This window comes from Pleurodeles waltl, chromosome 6, assembly GCF_031143425.1.
Source record: "Pleurodeles waltl isolate 20211129_DDA chromosome 6, aPleWal1.hap1.20221129, whole genome shotgun sequence".
NCBI lineage: Eukaryota > Metazoa > Chordata > Amphibia > Caudata > Salamandridae > Pleurodeles > Pleurodeles waltl.
The window spans coordinates 581,309,437-581,330,745 of NC_090445.1; the positions used below are offsets into that span (position 1 = coordinate 581,309,437).

The 21,309-nt window shown below is 43.6% G+C and overlaps 1 protein-coding gene across 8 annotated transcripts in view; it reads right to left on the minus strand.

The window, feature by feature from the left end:
* The window catches only part of FANCE (FA complementation group E), a 124,720-nt gene that overhangs the window by 79,570 nt on the left and 23,841 nt on the right, over positions 1 to 21,309 (minus strand). For all 8 annotated transcript variants that reach the window (XM_069238779.1, XM_069238778.1, XM_069238782.1 and 5 more), the window contains 4 exons: positions 14,440 to 15,169; positions 13,423 to 13,467; positions 8,315 to 8,374; positions 3,584 to 3,727 (listed from right to left, as the gene is read on the minus strand). In XM_069238779.1, the coding sequence (XP_069094880.1) occupies positions 3,584 to 3,727; positions 8,315 to 8,374; positions 13,423 to 13,467; positions 14,440 to 15,169 (979 nt within the window). The remainder of the gene's footprint in view (positions 1 to 3,583; positions 3,728 to 8,314; positions 8,375 to 13,422; positions 13,468 to 14,439; positions 15,170 to 21,309) is intronic.

Sequence of the window (21,309 nt, forward strand, 5' to 3'; positions counted from 1 at the left end):
GGCGGATGGCAGTTCTGACCTTCGCCATCAACTTCAATTGTGCCAAGCCAAGATGCACGCGCTTGCAGAAGACAGGTGCCGTAAGTACACACTGGCAACACAGCGCAGACTATACAATGTGGGTGATAAAGCCAACAAATTGCTGGTGTGACTAGATCGAAGGAATATGAAACGTAACTGGGTATTGGAGGTTCTTACCAGTAACGTATCCCACAGAGAACGAGTGCAGCCATAGCTGATACCTTTGCAGAGTAGTATGAAAACCTATACACCTCTACAACTACTATGATGGAAGGGGACTGTACTTTTTTCCTTAAAGAATTACAATGCTCACAGCAGAGTCTAGGGCAACTATGGAGGAAGACTTGACAAGCAAGGAAATAGGAGCAGTGATTCGTGACCTCCAATCGGGGAACGCAATGGGACCCAATGGCCTGCCAGTTCAATTGTATAAGGGTAGGACTGACACAAAGGTGGAACCAATTCTGGCCAAGTTCCGCAAGGCACGCAAAAATGGAGGCCTGACTGAAAACCAGCGCATATCGACCACTGTATTCATACATTAATAAGGGAAACCAACATCTGGCTGGGTGTCGACATATTCTTATTAAATGTGGAGGGCAAAGTGCTGGCTGAAGCCTTGGCTAAGGTAATCTCCTCTGTAATTCACCCAGATCAATCTGGTTTTATGCTGCATAGGAGCACACATCTTAACTTGTGGCCCACGTGACTAGGTCCCCAAGAACCGAACAGTGGGCATTTATGGCCCTAAGTGCCAGAATGGCATTTGGTAGCATTGAGTGGAACTATATTTTTGCTGCTCCAACAAGGTTGGGCTTTGGCCCCCAATTCTGTGGATGGGTCAAACTTCTGTAGCAGGGACCACTTGGGTGGTGTCAATGGTGTGGTGTCCTGCCCCTTTCCCTTTCCCTTTCAGAAGGGCACAAGACCGGGGTGTCCTCTATCAGCCCATGATAACTGCACTGCCACTTGAGCCACTCGACGCATGGGTGCGCCAAGGTACGCTCATTAGGGGAATATGGAGTGATGGGGGCTGGGAGGAATGCATTTCCCTTTACGCAGACGATGTGCCACTTTTTTATCACTGAGCCAATTCTTACCACTGACAGAATATTGCAGGTGTTTGACATTTTTGAGGATCACTCTGGGTACTGCAATTATTGGACTAAGCCCTCATCTTCCCCCTGATGGCTGGGAGTCCGAGACTCAGCCCAGTTGGCGATCAATGGCTTCTAATATCTTGGGATATCTGTCACTCGAGATCCAGCTGAATTTCTGTGTAGGAATTTATTCCAGCAGCTTGATAGACTACTTAGAGATGTGGAAAACTGAAGGCACCTAGCGCTTACTCCCATGAGGTGCCCTATGCAAAATGATGACCCTCCCCCACCTCTTTTACAGCCTCCAGAATACACCCTTTAAGTTTCCTCTGGAGTTCTTTCGGAAAATGGAAAGAGGAGGTTACATTACTGCTCTGGAACAGTAGTAGTTTGCGTATACCACTGCGCAAGCTTCAGCAAGGGCTTTATGACCGGGGACTGGCAGTTGCGGACATACTCAGATACTACTGGCCGACGCAGTTGGTGGTGGTGAAGGAGGGGGAATTTGCAGACTGTGAGGAGCCGGCCTACCGGATGGATAGAGAAGCAGTGGGCCACAGTGGATACAAAGCACGAGAGCGGTTCCTGCTGACACACACACAAACAGTGGTGCTAGTATGGAGGGAAGGCACTCATTATTTGGGATGGAGTAACAAGCTTCCTACTCAAACCCCACTGTGGGACAGCGACCTCCTACAGGAGGTGGGCACCCTACAAAGATGATCAAAATGGGCCATGATTGGCATTGAGCACCTGGGGGATGTTTGGAGGGGGAATGCACTGGTCACATTTGCAATCCTACACAACAAATATGAAATGGCAGAGACTGAAAGGTACAAGTACCGACAACTGGGTCACGCCCTTCGGAGACATGTAACTGAAGGGGAACCACTGCCAGAGGCAAATCCATTAAAGAACCACCTCCTCACAGAACCCATAACAGACCAGGCCATCTGCATTGTGTTTTAAAGAAAAACTTGTTCACAACTCCCTGGAACCCATGGTGGCACTAAGAGGGCATGGGTGGGAGATTTGGGAGCCCTTGAGGACGATGATTGGGCTGAAGCCTTCCAAAGCTTGCAGGAGATAACAATCTGTGCCCAGTTCCAATTAGTACAACCAAGAATCTTGTAAAGGTCACACTGTTCCAGGGTGTCACTCCATAAAATGGGAAGAGGTTCTTCTGCTCTTTGCCTGTGGGGATGTAAACAGGAGGGCACATTTTATCACATCCTTTGGGGATGCCACATAATACAGACCTACTGGTCTGGTGTGTTCGCTGTGACAGTCCCCTTGGATCTCAAATGGCTCCACCTGTCTATTACAGGGGAGACCTCCTGGAAGTGGTATCAAAATATGCGACTGAAGCTTGCAAAAAGGTGGCCAAACGAAACACTGCATGGACCTGGGGCACAGCCCACCCTCCACAAATTGAGGACTTGGAAAAGGATTAAAACTGGTGCCAGCAGGCAGAGCAAACTGTTCATCAAAGCAGAGGTTGCCCCAGGAAATGGGAAAGCGTGTGGGCCCCCTGGGGATCCTTTTGTGGGTGCTGACATGGGGATAGCGGGCATGAGGATGGGGGGTGACATAGGAATGTGCTATTATGTTGCACCAATGCTATACACAGTCAAACAGGGTCCATCTTGAAGGTACCACTGTCTGTATTTTCTTATACCTGCCTAATCCGTTCTGGTCAAAATGTATACAAGATGATCGCTGCGACTTATCTACTGTATCCACTGTATGCTGAGGGCTGTTTAATACAAAAAATTAAAAGAAAGAGTGAAAAAAATTGAGATATGGCAAGTCTAGCACATGAAGATTCAAAGCTAGAGTGAAATATCAGCATGGTGGGCAGGGAGTTGCATGCATTATTTGGTGGAAGGTCGGAACACCAAACCCCAGTATCCCATAAAGGCAGCAGAGATTAACTAACTAACTAACTGTAATCTGATTCACGCTAATAAAGGTAAATTCAAATTGCTCTGAATGATCTCACTAAGCAAATACTGTCCCAGTTTTCACTGACAGCTTCAAGAGGTGATTCACAATTACCGATCACAGGGCCAGATGTAGCAAAGGGTTTTTCCCATTCTATGTCAATGGGAAAATGTGTTCGTACATATGACCCACAGTCTTCAAGGCAGGATACTCAATGGGATCCATGAAGAACCATATTCTTTCACAGGGAATACTAGACATCCCACCTTCATCAGATCCCAGGAGTTTAAACATCGCTACTGCAAGAAACTCGCCAATGCAGTTGCCCATTTAGGATCAATTCAGCTGGCAATGTTTGATTTGCAAACAATGGATCTGTAGGAGTAAAATTCACACATATGTGAATTATGTTGTAAACTTTAGTAAGTGCATCTCTAAAGGATGTAGAAGTGAAGGTTTCCCATCCTCTCATCAGCAACTAACCCAACCACCCTCAACAGTGGTATCATCATACTCACTCGGTGCAGGAAGAGGTGCTTGGATAGCACTGCTGCGTTCCTGTAGCTGAGATCTGGGCAAAGGGACTGCAGTTCAGTGCAGAACTGCACTAATGCCTGCTCAGAGAGCTGCGACACATGCAGTAATGAACACAACACGTCCAGCTGAAGGGAGAAGGACAGAAAACAGTGTCAGCTACAGGGCACAAGACATGTAAACAAATAAAACCACAGTGTAACAACCTGGGTGGGAGAGAGGCAAAATATCACTGGTAGATGCAGGAAGCTGAAGTACCAAAAGCAATTGATGAACAGTGACCCGCAAGAAAAGTTGGCACAGTGAAGAAGGCGAGCAAACTGATGCCATTTTCAATCTGTAAGAACACATAATGATCCTGGACAAATAATTCGCACTCACCACAAAAGGTAGGCAGTTTTTTTTCATCATGTTTACCTTATAGTGAAAAGTGATCCGCTGATAAAAATCACAATGAGAACCATATTCGCATATTATAATGCTTTAAAATCTTCAAACATATACTTTAAAACACCAAAGGACCTTTTAATAATTTAGTGGAAAAACTGTCACAATTTCCTAGCAAGTTACAAAACTATTATCAAAGTTGTGATTGTTTGCAAAAAGGTTTTGAATGGCTCCAGAATAACTTTAATAATTTACCAGATGTATGAGTGTTATGCAAAAGCCCATAAAAACATTTTCATGTACAATCCTTAATTTTTGAGGCACCATTTAAGAATTTTAACATTGTAATTATTCAAGAAACGTTCTAAAAGAATCGAAGTTGTTTGGCCACTTAAAAACTATTGCCATTTTGTGTGGAATTTTATAACCTTTCCTCAAACATTCCTAACTTTTAGAAAGGTTAAACATTTAATTTATGATCGTAAGAGAATCAACCTCAATTTTATATAACTTGCATTGCATACCTGCAGAAAGAAAAAAAATGTACCTCACTTTTGTTTTCCAGCAGGAAACTGCGTCTATGTAAGCTGGATTCTATTGCATGGGCAATAGCGAGTGCAAAAGGATAATTTGTACTCCCTCTACTAACAGAAATAGGAGGGAGAAGGACATTTTTAGGTGGGTTGAGAACAGCAGCGCACAAGCGCTGCTCTTCTCAACATGTTGTGATCTATTCTGTGGGCTTTAACCAAGCCCATCACTTTCATTAGTTCCTGGGCCTGCCTTTCAAAAATCCCTTGATGTCGTTGGCAAATGCTTTACGTTTGTCCCACCTTGAGGCTGGTTTGTTACCGCCTTGGAGACTGACCCTGTTACATGGACTATTGCACGATTGGCCATGTAACTTAGTGGTGTGGAACACTATTTTTCTCTTTTGCCTCGTTGCTTCGTGCTGTGTGGCCATATGTTGCTTCTTCCTCTTCCTTGTTTTTGAGTATCTTGCTGTTTCTTTGCGATGTCTGCGGAGTCTTTTTTTTTTTTTGCAGTTTTATGCAGCGCCACCTCAACATGAAGGTATTGGAGCGGTTTTTTTTGTTTTTTTTGCAGTTTTACATAGCGAAAACTCGACATGAAGGTATTGGATCGCTTTATTAATTTTTTGCGGTTTTATATAGGGCGAATTCGAAACAAAGGTATTACAATGCTTTACATGAACACCGGTTACATTACACAATAACACATTCATTTTTGGTAGCAAGCGGAGATTAACTGATTTGCCCAGAATCACAGGATGTTGAGCTGGCGCCGAAGTTCGAACCATGTTCCCCAGGTCCAGAGTCGACAGTTCTGGCCCCTGGGCCACATCCTCTCCCCTAGAGTTCTGTGTCTGGTCTCATTTTGTTTATTTAGCGCTTGGTAATACAGGTTCTGCCATTTCATAGCGCTGCAAAGCAGGTGGCGTTTTAAATAAAAATCGCTATAATTCATTTGCATCGACCTTGCAGAGATGAAAAGGTGAAAAAGCTATGTCAGGTTTGTTATCTGTGACATTCTCATTCTGTCAAGACCTCTGCAGTGGGTGCATTAACCAACTGACCTGAGTAGAGCTTAACAGTAGGCAATAGCATGTGCTCTTGATAACCTGCGGAGGGTCACCAACCAAGCACATAGGTTAGTTCTAGGCAAGAAGATGGTAAAAGGTGTTGTCTGCAAAATGGTGGAAAAGGAGTTGTGACTCTAGACCCAAACACTTCCCGGTCTCAAGCTAGATAGCAAAAAACATCTAGCCTTTGGATGTGAATTGGGCCTCTTCAAATAGACTTCAGTTAGTAGAGGCAGCCATTTTCCTTATCCTGTAGCGCTAAGAGAGGAGCAGCATATCAAAGGGCACAAAAGTTGAGCAAACTCCATCACTTCCTCCCCTCAGAATTCACTGGTGCCATGGCTTTTACAATCCCCTCACAGCTACTGTGACCTTGCAGATGCTGCTTCCGCTCGCACTGTCTAAAACAGCGCTCGAATAGCAATGCTTTCTGTTTGAAGAGGCCCCACCTTAAATACCCCCCCACAGGCGCAGATCGCTTCCCCATCACCCCCTGACTCCTGTGTATACTATCACAGCTAGTCTATAGGCATCAGGCAAAAGCACTCCCAAGATGGTGACCTTGTTGTCCGCCTCCTGCAGCGACTGGCCTGGGAGGGTTGCTGTGGCACCTGGCATACATCTACGACACTACAAACCAAAACATCAGTAACATACATTGTAATTTACAACACCAATAGCTGTAACTCTCAAATGTGAGACCTATTGGATTGCAAATGCTTGTTATATCTAGCTCACAGGCGCACCTGTCGCCAGATGTGGTCACCAGAAAAAGAGCTTTACGAAGCATTACTGAAAGAGGGGCTTAGGTTCTGCCACACATTGATTTCCTTATCTCTGCGCTTTTAATTGGGAAAAGGTGTTTGCTTCCACTGAAAATGAGTGCTTGTATTGCTCTTTTTTCCTAGTCGGTAAACTTATGCTCAATGGTGTGAACTTGAGCTGGTTATAGGGACAAGGCTGTAAGCTTGCCTTATTTACTGTGAAAGGCATAAGTTAAAGGCAATAGACTGTAAAGAAGTAGATTATTATTGTACTCTGTTAAAGCCTGTAGACCAGTATTTTGTTACATAAATTCTTCCAGAATACCATAGAAGGAAAGGGTTTTGGCATTAGTTACCGCCTCTGACAACCCCTGGGAGTTGTATACTTGCACTGAACTAATCGTTTTTAGGCCCTTTCATGATTGTTTACACAGTGTTTTGCTAACCATAATTTTGCATATAGTTGTAATTCTAGGACCGTATACATGATGGTTGTTATTGGGGAAGTTTAGCTCAATACTCAATAGACTTGAGTTGGTAATGTTGGCAAGCTCCTGTCAAGGGCTGTCGGCTGCTTCGTTCATTGATGAAAGTTTTGCAAGATGCCATAAGACTGGTTGGTTTACTATGAAAAATTACAACAAAGGCAGGAGGCCCGACACATTGTGAAAAGCATACATTCAAGCTAGTAATCCTTTAATGGCGGGCTGTTGTTAAATTGTGCATACACTATGCTCAATACCATTCCAAGATAGCTGCCCGCTGCTGTGTTTCATTTTTTACTTATTTTTTTTTAATTGCAGTATTTATTTTATTTTTACTTTTTTTTTTTTTTTGGACAATGCTCGTTGAGTTTGTGTGTTCTGTTGTGGATGGGTGAGTGAATGAAAGAACAAATAGGTGGATTATAGGATGCAGTAGTGCAAAATTGAGTGGCCGAGTTCATGTAAGATACGCGATTGAGTGCCTAACCTCATCCGTGTCTGAAGAGACACTTTCACCTATTAGCCAGGCCCACTTATATTGCTAGTGCTTGTTAAATGGCGACCTTATGGTAGTGTGGAGGGTAAAGAGCTGTTGCCACTTACTGACAGAAGCAGGGAAAGACATCCAAAAAGCAACAGTAAAGCTGTGAGAAAAGAAAAAGATGTAGTGCAGCTAGAGACCACCATTGACTAACACACACTCTTGAAGATGTGAATGAACTACTAAAACACCACACATTTAGAAAGGCCAGGCCTACTTCCGCCCTCATTTCAGGTGAAATAAATCTTCACACACCACAGGTTAGAGTGAGAGGTATTTTCCCCAAGGAGACTTGATTGCAGAACCCTCTCTGGGTATAACTGTTCAGTTCACTTAAGTCTTGCATACACTCAACTGTCCTATTGGTAGTTTGGAATAATGAATGCACCTGTTTAGTACAAAAAGGGCAGTTGCGATGATAACAAAGACTTAGATGAACTGCACTTTTGTGTTAACTGGGTGAAACAAATCACCTGTACCCTTCTAAAACACTATATGCAATGCCCACCTAGATCAATACATCATGCGGTTTTATTGCGAGAGGACGCAACTTAAAACTCTAAAAGGCTGGGTGCTTTCAGACATAGACACACAAATTCAATTTAGGATGAAAAGAGTCAATTAGAGAGTGGAGTAACATTTACTGCTGTAGGGGGCCTCTGCTACCATACAGGGCTTCCAACAACCTAAGCAGCGTCATATTATTGTACTGCACTTGAAACAACCCTGAGGTTAGGTATGAAACAGTGCCCCTAACGCCCCAAACACCCACTCATGAATAGAAGCGCGACACCTCAACAGCTCGGACCTTCAATGAACAGCAGCTTCACACACTCAGGTACCTAGGACAGCTGTCTTCACTGCAGCAGTTGGCCTTGAACAGGATAAAAGCACTATACAGCGAGGCCCAGGTGGGTGACTTGCCATACACTCACCTGAGCTGAGTCACACTCATTTAAAACCTGCAGCTCTGCAGAAATGAGAACATCTGGCCTCTGAAAAAGAAGTGGAGACAATGTTTATTCAATTATTTATCATCAGCAAGCCTGCTCACCATAACGCCAACTACCACAGACTCGCTGACACAAAAGGTCCATGAAGTGATAATTTATCAAGTACAATCCCACTTTATTGATGGTAAGCTTTACCTGTCTACCATGGCTGCATGTGAAAACATAAAGAGCAACATATTTTGCAGGAACAGACCCCTAACTATAGCCTAACAAAAAGTCGATCTTAGAAGCACATCTCGCTTCAAACACTTTGATCTGTATTCAATTTCTTAATTCAGCCAAATATACCTCCCACACATAGTAGGACTGGATTTACTATTCCATTCTGAGTCATAGCACATTTGCCGGTAGATGACAGTACTCTTGGGCACAGGTTCAAATGTATCCAGTGGGATATTTATCTAGGGTCGAGATTTTGTAAGTCCGACCTGCTGACACTGTCTTTGTAAAAAATGTTTGAGTGGTATGTATTTTCACGAACTATTGTTTACTGTGCCATTTATTGTCCTTCCTCAGCCACAAATTCGGCTAGTACAACCGTCTTTGCTCCTTATACTCCATCGTAATATTTCCTCTCTTCTACAGTACTACCTGGTGCAACTGAACTGAAAATGTTACATAACTTCATCAACAATATTTCTGGTGGATACCATATTGGATACCATATCTTCCCCATATTCCTCGTTTAATGACTGTCCAGGTGTCAAACTGGATCTGGAAAACCTTTCTTCTCCAGCAAAAGCTCTCCAGCGCTGCCAGGTAGCATCGTGCTACTCTAACCATGACAATAACAGTAGGATGATGAGGAGGAGGAAATAAGGATGGAAGAGTGGTGAGCTGGCTGATGTGTTAGATTCAACCTTTGGCAAAGAAGATGGGCAAATGCAAAATACGAGGTGGTCTGGATCGAAAACGGTGGAAAGTGACTACACCGACAAGGCCTGTAATTCACTGACACTGTGGGCTGAAGTGTATGCCACCAAGAACACCGTTTTCAAAGTAAGAAAGCGAACCGGGCAAATTAGCATTAGTTAGAATTATTGAGCCAAAAAAAGGCTGCCACCAAGTTTAGATCCCACTGCAGAGTAATGAAAGGGTTGCAAGAAACCAAATACAAAACCCTGTTAGACATTCTGCCAATAGGGGTGATCTGAAAAAAGATAGTTCTTTGAGAAAAAACATGAAGGCAGGAAAGGCAGTGAATTATCCTTTCACAGTGGGCCCTGTCAAGCCTTGTTGGGCAAAGGAGAGCACAAAGTGAACAACATCAAACAACAAGACTCACAAAGGTTTAAACCCTTGGATCAGCACCAAGCAAAGAATATGGACCAGCAACTAACACAGGCTGACTTTGTGAACAGGCTGTCGGGCAGCCAGGATGGCACTGCCTTATTCAAGTGGCAAACAAACGGTGTCTAGTCAACACCTCTCCATTTCCATGCGCGCAGGCAAACCTTATATGAACTAAGGTGGAGGACCAGACCTTCCTGCTGAGAAAGATGTCTATCCTATTTGGAAGAGAAATAGGGGGCACATGCCTACTTCCAACTCATCAGCTTACTAAATCTTCCTCACCCAATGTGAATCAGCTGTACTTGACACTCTTGTACATTCTGTAGGACTCTTGAACAGAGAGAATAAGCAGGAGCAAATATGGCACACTCCGTAACCAGCTGAATGTGAAAGCGACCACCAGGGAACCTTTCAAAGGGAAGTGTAAGACACAGAATAGAAGACTCTTCCCGTTATGGGCAGCGAAGTATTGTTCCATGCAGAAACATCCCAATCTGGAAAACATCATGTTTGTCACTTTGGGATGTTGGTGTTACTGCCCTCCATTAAGAAGTGGCTCAATGCATCTGCCCTGGAATGGAGGGTGCCCTCTTGGTGAAAGCCAATTGGAAAATGCCCTGCTGTAAGGCCCACTGCCACAGCCGCAAGGGCTCCCAACACAGTGTCCGTTGTCTGTTTATATGATGGACAGTGGTTGTGTTGTACAAAAAACTTTAAATGACACTACATCAGATGAAAGAGAGAAGGGCCTTCGGGGAATAGCAGACCTCCTGCAACTCCATCATACTGATGTACCACAGGTATTCTAATGTTGATGAAAAGGTCATGTGCTGGCATGCTCCCCATGTTAGCGCCTCAGCCTAACAAGGAGGCATCAGCAACAACAGTGGCCTACAACTGTAGCTCCTGAACAGACGACCTACCATCAGACTGAAAGGGCGTGTCCACCAACGTATGCCTGGGAGGACAGACGTGAAGATCTCTAGGCAAGATGAGCGACTCCCTTAATGGTGCAGTCACATTTGTTATAAGCACCAGTATAGGGCCCTTTCACGTCATCTGCAATGCATCACCAAAAGTATCTCCTAGGCCATCAAGCATAGCAGAACTAGATCAGGCCATGATAGAAAAACATTGGAATCATACCCTGACAATCTGCAATCTTCTGATAAGGAGGAAAAACTATCATGCCAGTCACATTCAGCACCACACCAATGAAGCTCATCCTCTGAGTGGTGGCGAGATGGGACTTCTGGATGACGATGGAGAAGAAGGAAAAATAGGTCATGCTGAAAGGTCATAGTAAGCTGCAGATAGACCATGACCTGTGCTAAAGATTGCCCTCAGCAGCCTATTGCCCAGGTACAGAAATACATGGATTCCCGACCTTGCCTGAAGCTGCTACCACAGCCACAACCTTGGTAAAGAATCATGGAGCAGTAGTGACACCAAATGGCAGTACCACACATTGGCAGTTCTGGGGCCGCACTATGAATCAGAAGTAGAGCCCATGAGCTGGGAGAATCAGCAGATGTAATTCGACTTCCCGAAGATCCATGGCCAGTTTAATCTCAGGCATTGATGGAAAGTAGAACCGGGCTCAGGAGTAGCATTTTTAAATTTGTCTTGCGGAATGAGGATGTTTAACAGCCTCAGATCCTGAATTGGTGAGAGAGACATATCATTCTCAGGGACCAAAAAGTAAAGGGAGTAAAAACCCAGCCCCACCTTCTCCAAAGGTTCCAATTTTATAGCCCCTTTGTTAAACCGGGCAAGAACATCTGCCTTGAAGATCAAGGCATGTGCCAGAGAAAGCTTGCTTGCAGAAGGAGGATGGTCCATTTAAGAGAGGAACAGAAAGTTGTATCTCCAGCAGCTGAAGCATCCAGCAATCATTCATAATAGACTCCCAATTGTTGAGGTAGGAGACTCTCCTCCCTTGCTGAAGATTGTAATGGAGGAAGGAGAAGTCAGAGTGATTTCGAGATGGCAAATCCAGTTGTAGATGGGGAGGCTGGTTCTGAAGCTGTTGACTGGTCTATATTCTACCTATGCCTCAAGTCGAACTGCTATTGAGTGTGGACTGGCTGTGGAAGTTGCCATGAGGACTGTCCCCTAAACAGGGACTGGAAATTATATTGTTGGTAAAATGGTTTCAGAAGGGAGGCAAAGACACAGATTCGTGCATCAGACTACATCTTTAACTAAAAAGTACTTAGTATTGGCCTGATTTTCGTTATTCTCGTTTGTTAGGTTTCATAAGTTATTTTACATGTTTTCGTGACACAAGGGCACATGCAGCTTGAACAACAATGTGGGCAAAAAAAACTCCAAGAATGGGAAAGTATTTCTGGAGCGAACAATGAGTTCCAGGAGCAGGCAAGGAATCCATAGAACAGGTAAGCAACAAAGAGCAGACTGGGGAACACAAAGGACTAGTACGGAAAAGGAATACCAAACAGGATTCTAGGGAGAGGATTGTTTTTGATAATAGAGACCCCAGAGGGGTCGCCTTGTCTCTATTCTCCCAGGAAAAGAACAGAGATGCAGAGGATTATACTGGTGGGCCAGCCACTGCTAGGTAAGAGTCTGAAAGGAACGCTGCACCTCTCCTGTCTTCTGCGCACAGTACACCCTGCCCGCCCCTAAACGCCATGGTAAGCAACATTGGGCGAGGCAGTGGAGCAACAGTTTGGTGCGTCCCTCCAGGTCACACACAGGACAGGTCTTATGCCTCATATTGGCAGGTAATTGCCAAGACCTCTGTACACACACTAGATTAGCATGACGCCATGGCCACAAAAATAGTCAAGATATCAGATTCCCATGCTGTCAAGCATTCGAGGCAGGCGAACATTTCCTTAGATTTTGCAGGTGCCATTCTGGTCCTAACAGTCAAAATGATTCCATCTGTAACATTTATAACGTTATGCAGTGTGACAGTTTAGACTAAGTCATACGTTAGGGTCTCAGACGCATAACCCACCGTTCTAAAGTGAACTGACTGTTCAGGCACTCCAACCTTTCAAACACGGGTCTGACATGTAACTAACTCTCATAGAGAAGTATTGACTTCCAAAGATGATTCAGGCATGTGACACTGTTACATAAAATCAATAATGGGGATGAGGAGGTATAACTGGGACACTTCAGAGAGTTAAGCTCACAAGGTAAACATTTAAAGGTCTCTTCGCAGACTTACTGTAGATAAAAAGGAGCTATGTCAGTAACTGGGAAGGGGTATGTTCATCATTAACCCAGGGACATGGATAAGAAGGTGCCGCAAGAGGTTCAGAGTCCAGGCTAGATTTGCTACTGGTCATCCATGAGGTGATTTTGTATATCAAATGCACTTTAATAGGGGTCTTCTCTGCAAATCATGCGCCCATTTTGTTGTTTCAATAACTGTAGGCTAAGACCCCTTTCAGACCTAGAGTTGGAGTGTAGGGGAGTTTAGAAACTCCCCTTTATGTTATTCCAGTCACCAAGTTACTTGTGTACCTACGCTTACTGTATTTAAGAAGCATGTTAGAAGAATTGTAACCCACAGTCTTTCCTCCTCTCATCACAAGGTAACAGGATTGCAGAAATTTCAGAGGTTTAAAAGGAACACAGCCAATCATGACCGGCACCAGATCATTCACTCCACAACTTGGGCAAGTGAAAATGTCACCCTGTTAGCCCCAGCTAACAGGCAAGGACATGTGACCAGCATCATGTGAGAAGAAAATGCTTACCTCCCCTTCTGTCTCCAGAAGTTCTTTCAGTCTAGACACTCTCAACTAGAAAAGATAGTAAAATGACAGTAAGGTTTTCAATACAGGCATACTTTACACCTCCTAGTCCTCTCCCTGGCAAGAGTTTATAAAGATTCTCACTCTCTCCATTCAAGGCCTGAACAAACCTCTCCCACTAGTTGTCATCTTGAATTTGTGCCCATCTTCACGCTCTCTCTTTAAGTCCCTACTATTTGGAGCTTAAAACCCTCTTACCATGGGGACAAATCACTCACTTCCTCTTAGCTTCTACTCCAGTCCAGTGATCAATGATCGTTTCAATACCATGGACTCGCTCAGTCCCCTCAAGGCCTTGTGCCCATGTTCTTCTGCATATTTAAGTGGGGGCAAGAATCTGTTCCTCTTGTAATATATTAACAAAAAGTCTATTAGGATGGATTAAAGGCATAATCTAGACAGTCCCTTGCGCTAAAGGGTCAAATAAAACACATGGCATGGCAATCTGCTTCCAGAAACAGCAGGCGCATATTAGGAAAATACTTTTAGGAAGTAAGCAAGAGTGACTATATGGAAAAGGTTTTTTTTCAAAACTAAAGAAGTCAGATAACAATACCAATAACGCCTTTATCGAGGAATCACCAAGCAGAGTTGGCCGCCAACAAAACAGATTTTTCTTTCCATGATCCTCTCCAAGTCAAATATTAGTGACAAACATCAAAATAAATAACCATCTTTTCTGAAAGCCCATATGCGTGTGCAGGCCAACGCCCTTACCTTCTACCAGATATGTTTTATTATTTAATAAAAAGACTACACAATGCACTACATCATCAAGGCTGTTTTGTTGTCAGATATGTCTGTTTCTATTCTTTGTCGAGGCCAAATGCTAAAACACATGTCTGGCTGCCCTATCCCATATTTCCCATGAACGATGCCTTGCTTGGATACCTGGTAAAGGTTTGCACTACAGAAATGCCATTAATAAAATTAAATAAAAGCAGGCACAAGTTTCAATACCTTCAGGGACTCTGGCAGTTCTCCGGACTGGCCTGATTCTAGTGTTAGTTGCCCAAGATTCGCACTCTGGCTCTGTGTCAGTGGTCTTCCCATGGCCCTGGCCTGAGAGGGCTGGGTCTGTGATGCATGTCCTTCTATGGCTCCGGTCTGGTTCTTGGATGGTGGTATCTCAGTGTCCCAGGTGCCCTCTTCTGCAGCTACATTAGAGTCTGTGGTATGTTCAGGAGAGAGTCCCTCAAATAGGTCAATGTCTTGATCCTTCTGTGCTGTGCGGCTCTTTTTTGCCTGCTGCCCGTCCTCGGGGTCCCAAGGGGGAGAATCAGGGGCAATACCAGGGTATTTCCTCTTCCTCAAGTTCTGAAATTCGGGGCCCGTTGGTTTCTCTGTGTCTCGGCAGTATTGCTTCTGCCAGAAGTCCCTGTAGCAGCCGAGCTTGTAGTCAGTTCCCAATCTACCCTCTGTGTTATTAGTAATTCCTCTGCACAGATCCCTCAGCTGCTGCTGGCATTGGTTTGTAAGAGGATGTAAGGGCGGAGAGCTATTCTCTCTCCCTAGGTCCCTCTGCAGTAAAGCCCTCAGTGCCATGATCCAGGGGTCCAAGGAGGTAGCTCGCCCTACAGCCTCAATGACTTTGCTTAGACAGTCTTTTGGTATTGGCGGGTGCACCACGAGCAAGAAACGAAGGAGATTCCTCTGGCACATCAAAGGTAGCAAGAGGAACAATGGCTTCCTAGGAAGTGAGGAAAAAAATGCAGAAGAACAGAAGTGAGAAAGTACCACCCCAACCCGGAATATGGAGCTCATAAAATGTAACTGATATTAGAAATAGTATGCTCCTTACCAATCCATTACTCTATCTAGCCATCTGCATTTAGCATAATATGTGCCTTGGTACTTGCTATTAGCATCTCCTAACAAGTATGTTTGCAATCCTTCTGAAGGAATTTGGCATTATTCAAGCAAAGACTGAAATGTGTTTCAAACTGTTGTAAAGTAGAAAATGTGGAACTATTCACAATCCTCCAGAAGGTATTTGGAATTTCTTTTTGGAAATATATTTTTGGCTGTAACAGGTTATACACTGGTATATGTATGGGTGGAGTTAGTCCCAGTTCTGCCATGGCCTTGCATCAGGTAACGTCACTTTCTTTGCTGATTTCTAAGTCAAAGAGGCTTAGGAAGCAACCATTCTCAGAACACCGACTAGTGCTGTTGACTATCTGTAGGAATCAGTTTTGGGACCCATGGGTCAAAAGACATATCCTGCATGCATGTCTTCCCACACTTCTTCCTGACAAGCCTGTGACTAATTGCTGCACATCTTTCTTTGACATTTGGCACTTAAGGAGTGCTAGTTTTTCGCCAAACATGCTACTCACAACTGTATTTTATAAGTTCCTCTGCCCAAAGATTTTCTTACAATATGAGAATTTGTATTAACTTTAGTAAACCAATAGGAAGTCCATTTATGGTAGGCAACACAGAAATTGAAAGTCTAGTTTTTGTGCACATGATTAGTTTGTGCATGTACCACAACGGTGTTTGTCTACCATTCCCTCCCTATTGGTTGTCATATGACTGCCTCCTCTCATTACATCCACCACTTAAGCCCTCCATTCAGGGCATCCTGTTCAGTTATCCATGTAAAGAGAGGATCTAGGATGACTTCCTGCAGCAGCTTTGCTGTTGGGTCCTGTTAGCATCCTGGGCCAAAAACCCTGTTCTGCTAAATCTCCATCTTGAATTCACATATCATCACTAATAAACATCTCTTCTTCTATCACTCCCCCTCTTGTTGCCCTATTCTGAAATCCAATTAGTCAGTACACCAGTTCAACTAATTTAGAACCTATGAAAACCCTCGCTAAAACTGCTGTATAACCTTACAGCTACACCTTTTGTGGTTGCACCTTTACCTCCACAGGGCAGACACATACGGGATCATTATGAGTCTGGCAGTCACTAGACCGCCAGACTCACGGATGGCAGTCAGACCGCCGCCAATTCGGTGGTCCGAGCGCCACATTACAACCCTGTTAGTCGGGCCACCAGGGAACTGCCAGCTCTGTGAGGATCGGAGATCCTGGCGGTCTGGAGGTGGTGGCGGTCCTAATCCGTCCGGGCAGCGCTGCCCTGGGGATTACGACCTCCTTCTCCGCTAGCGGTTTCATGGCCATATCACCGCCATGAAAATGCTGGCGGACAACATGTGCAGGGGTCCCCAGGGGGAGCGCTGCACTGCCCATGCGTTTGGCATGGGCAGTGCAGTGGGTCCCCCTGGCCAGCACCATCGCAATGTTCACTGTCTGTTTGCAGACAGTGCGCATTGTAAGGGTGCTGGTGCACCCTGCAGGCTACAGCATTGCCGCTGGCTCGATTACGAGTTGGAGACAATGCTGTAGCCTTTTTCCCACTAGGCCAGTCGGCGGAAAGTTAGGTTTCTGCCTGCTGACCTAGCGGGAAACTCTTATTAACTCCAGCAGGGAGGTCGCCACATAGGCGGCAGCCACCTTGCCGGAGTTTGGCGGATGGATTTTTCCATCCGCCAAACTTGAAATCAGGCCCATAGTCTTAGGTAACACTGGTTTAACCAGGAAGCTATTTCTTTTTGGTTGCACTTATGTCTTCCTGTGTTCCATAGTGTGTGAATACTTCTGCAGTCTAACCAGAAATCTTAATCTTTTTTGGTTGCACTTATACCACTTTATTGGTAAATCTGCTGTTTAACTGGGAAACAAGCTCTCAGAGATTGAGCCCATCCTGCCCTGCTCCTGTGTGGACATTACAGGCTTCGAAAATCATTTTAAATCGTATGTATCATCTACCTCAGCGATTACACTACAACACCACTACTTAATCCTCCTTGACATGGCTGTGCCCTAAACCCTCAACCGTTGTATAAAGTTTACCTTGCTACCACAGGCAAAACAGTGGCTTGTCATAGTAGAAGCCTTCTTTAAAGTGCCAATATCTTGTAAATCACCATTTTGGTTTTTGACAAGACTACACCAGAATTCCATAATCTCGAGGACCATTTAGTGGAGGTGTGCATTAATAATATATAATATCCATCTGAAAATGCTCTGCATAATACATGCCTAGGTGTGACACCAAGCCTGCAAGGATCAGACAAGAGCAGCCCTCTGGTCCTCACCACAACATCCAATGCTTCCCATAGAGGCCAAACTATAAGCATACACTCTAGGAACCACACAGTCAAGTCTTGCTTGTGCAAACAGAACAAGGAATGCATAGATGATAATAATAATAATAATAATAATAATAATAATAATCATAATCATAATAATAATCATAATAATAATAAATGGCTATGTACCTGCACTGATTCTCAGAATCAACACACACAGGGTGTTTAGCTCTGCATCCCTAGCTCTCCCAATCCCTTAAAATATTTATCTGTCAATAGAGTAAAATTTAGCTGTATTACAGTGGTAAATGCACTTAGGCTAATCATACTATTTAAGTACACCATCACCTCCTCCTCTGGGGCTGCTTCTGGATGGAAGATTCCCAAAACTAGAATCTTTGGTAACTATGAGCCAGGTGCATGGGCAGGCGTGTAGCTTGCAACTGCTTACAAACCTCCTCAATTTCTTACCACAGTACCCTTTAAGACAAGGTGGGTCACAGATGCAGAAACTGTGGCCAGGGTTCGAAAGTTGACAAGAATGAAATCCTGAGGTGGGATCGTGGGACAGATCCAACTCTGTGAAACTAGTTTATTCTGTTCTCAAAAGCCAACACATTGAATAGGGAGTTCCCACCTGTGCACAACAGGGTATTTAATGCTCAACCCCGATATGGACGAAATCCCTACTGCAAGACTACTCACAGCATCTTAATTAAAAAGCAGGTTCAGAGCACGAGCAAGAATGATATTGCCAATCTAAAATATGTCTGTGCTGCACTGACAAAAACGAGTGTGCACACAGGACAGCAGCACCTTTCCCCTCAGTCATCTATGGAAGAAGCCTTCCCCCCAACGTTGTCTAAGACTATGATGGAGCAAAATTGCACCCCAAAATGTACTTCATTCAGCTTTTCCGCAGTTTACTAGATGGGAGACAGTGATACATGTCTATTTCATGAGCAATGTGTCACAGTATTAAGCCACCTCCCAAACATCAAATTAGCAGAGTAAAACAATTAAAAAAGGAATGGGATTAAATACACTGAATAGACCTAATTTAATATAACTGAGTTCTAGATCAATAAAAAGCTTTTTTTTTTTTTGTTTTTTTTTTTGTTTTTTTTTTAACAAAATTAAAAAATAGGCACTAACAGATTATGGGCCTGATTACAACTTTGGAGGAGGTGTTAATCCGTCCCAAAAGTGACGGTAAAGTGACGGATATACCACCAGCCGTATTACGAGTCCATTATATCCTATGGAACTCGTAATACGGCTGGTGGTATATCCGTCACATTTGGGACGGATTAACACCTCCTTCAAAGTTGTAATCAGGCCCAGAATGTCATGAAGGCTTCCAGAAGCAGTTATAAAGAGTATGTAAAATCAGAAATTATTCGAAGTTTCAAATGAGCAGCACAATCAGTAAATAGGCAGGCAGCATCCATTGTAGAATAGGAAAGTATTTTCAAAATGTCACTCACCCCCAGAATGAAGAGTGTCTTATACACAATTCTCACACAGAATATTAGCTATTCTGCAGATTCATCGTTGTGTGACTAAACTATAATTCCTTTAGCAAATCAGAACACAAGAAAAATACATGTCATAACCTTAACACCTAAGCATCAACCCATTTTCTCAAATAATTATTCAACATCCTCTATGCTAATGTCATCTGGAGATGTTTGAACAAATATGAAACATTTAAAAATAAGACTTTCTTCAAATGAATAAGACTAGCGAAAGAATGGAAAGCATAGCCACATGTATCAATATTACATCAGCACCATGAAAATGTCAACACTAGCAGGACAACTACAGCAGTGAAAATAAACTATTATGACATGACATCAGTATGACTATACTTTGTGGAGCCTCTGGGGGTGGGGGAAGAAAGGGTGAGCAGGCGTGAGTGACAGAGATGGAAGCCAACTTGTTCAAAATAGAGTTTCACACAGATTTAGAGCCTAACTAAAACACTTTAGGCACATCATTTATGTACATAAAAGGAATTTGTTTCTAATGCAGTTATATTAATTCAGTTTATAAATGTAGAATCACGTGTGGAAATGCATAATACAAGTTATAATTGATGCACAAAAATATAAACCTGAAAAACCGTTCTACAGCTACTATGGGAGAGGTGGGTTCCACTCATAGTTTCAAGCATTCATGAAAAATACAAAAAGACTACACATCTAAAAGAGTACAGCACGGACACAAAGAAAAGACTGCGGGGACTGGGATGCTGACTGCCTGAAGCAGCAGCCTTTATTTAAATTGTTTGTTGCAAATTATCTCTTCACAGATCTTGCATAGTGAAAGTGACTGAGCAGTGGTCACACCAAAGGACACCCTAGCTGGTCTCTATTCAAGACCCTGAAACAAAATTGTAACAGGGACTCCGTACTGCGTATGGCATCATATTTTCATATTTATTAAGGTCTAGTATGAAATGTGCTGTGCTATGCAAGATGCCCTTAAAGGGGGAGGGACAATGTGGAATCAGGAATGCAATGGAGCAGGGCATTAACACCATCCAAGTGCAAGAGTATGAAGGCTTGAACAGCAGTCCTGATGTCCTTTCTGGAACAAGCAGTTTCACTTTATTTAGAAGAGCAAGCTGATACAATGCAGTCCTCGATTTTTGGCAGGGTGTACTCCCAGGGGAGGTTGATTTCTAAGGTGAATCAAAGTGACTTGTTATTCGATGAAAGCTGGCATTTGAAACCATCAATGTCATTAAGCCATGGACATGAAGGGCTTGATGAGATGCAGACAGAGTTTGATGCACTAGATATCTGTAGCAGAGGAGACGTTCAAGTGGGGTTGCGTATTGTGGGTATACTGGTGAATGTTGATGTTATGTGTGAGTAAAACTTCGAGGGTCTTAATGTAGAGGTGGAAGATTACAGGAGAAAGTATAGATCCCTGGGAGACATCCTTATATAAATAGATCACAAGGATAAAGTATGATGAAACATAGTAATATCTACATGTCAGAGACCTCGGAATTCAACTAATACATGACATAATCAACTTTAGATAGAGTATGTCTTTTAAAGATATTGGAGACCTCTGATAGGTTTCGCATTTCTGACTTGGAGTTAGGATGGGAGTGTTGTCAAGACAAACCATCTCCTCATTCCAGCAAAAGATGCCTCCCTGGTGCTCTACAGCTGTCTCAGACCCTCGGTCTGGAGTATAGTTACAAAAATGTAGAATGAAAATTATTAACTGAGAGGAAAAGGAAAGACAAGTAACGAGAGAAAAAGAAAATCACCAGGGAGACGGAGCACAGAGTCTAATCAGTGATGGCTCTGAGGCTCCACCGGAAAAAAGTGCACTAATAATTGTACTTGAGGTCATTCTTCTGGCAGAGACGTCTCAGATTTACCTCAAAACTTTTCAGCCCACAGATAAGACACTGAGGTATCATCCATGAGGCATTCCAAACGTAGTCCACAAACACCAAACGTTCTGCGCTGATAGGGGTAGCTCCTCAGATGTCAGAACTTCCAGTCACAGATGACTGAAACTTTAAGACTGTCAGATCAGGGGCTGGTTATTAGAAGCACCCATGGTGCTGGGGTGAATGTGGTAATGGAGATTCATTCAGGGTAACACCTCTACTCTGGGCGATGAGAGCACACATCTCTTTAATAAAATCCAGCAAAATAGGGCAATTAATGGGGAGAGTCTTAGGCAAACAATGG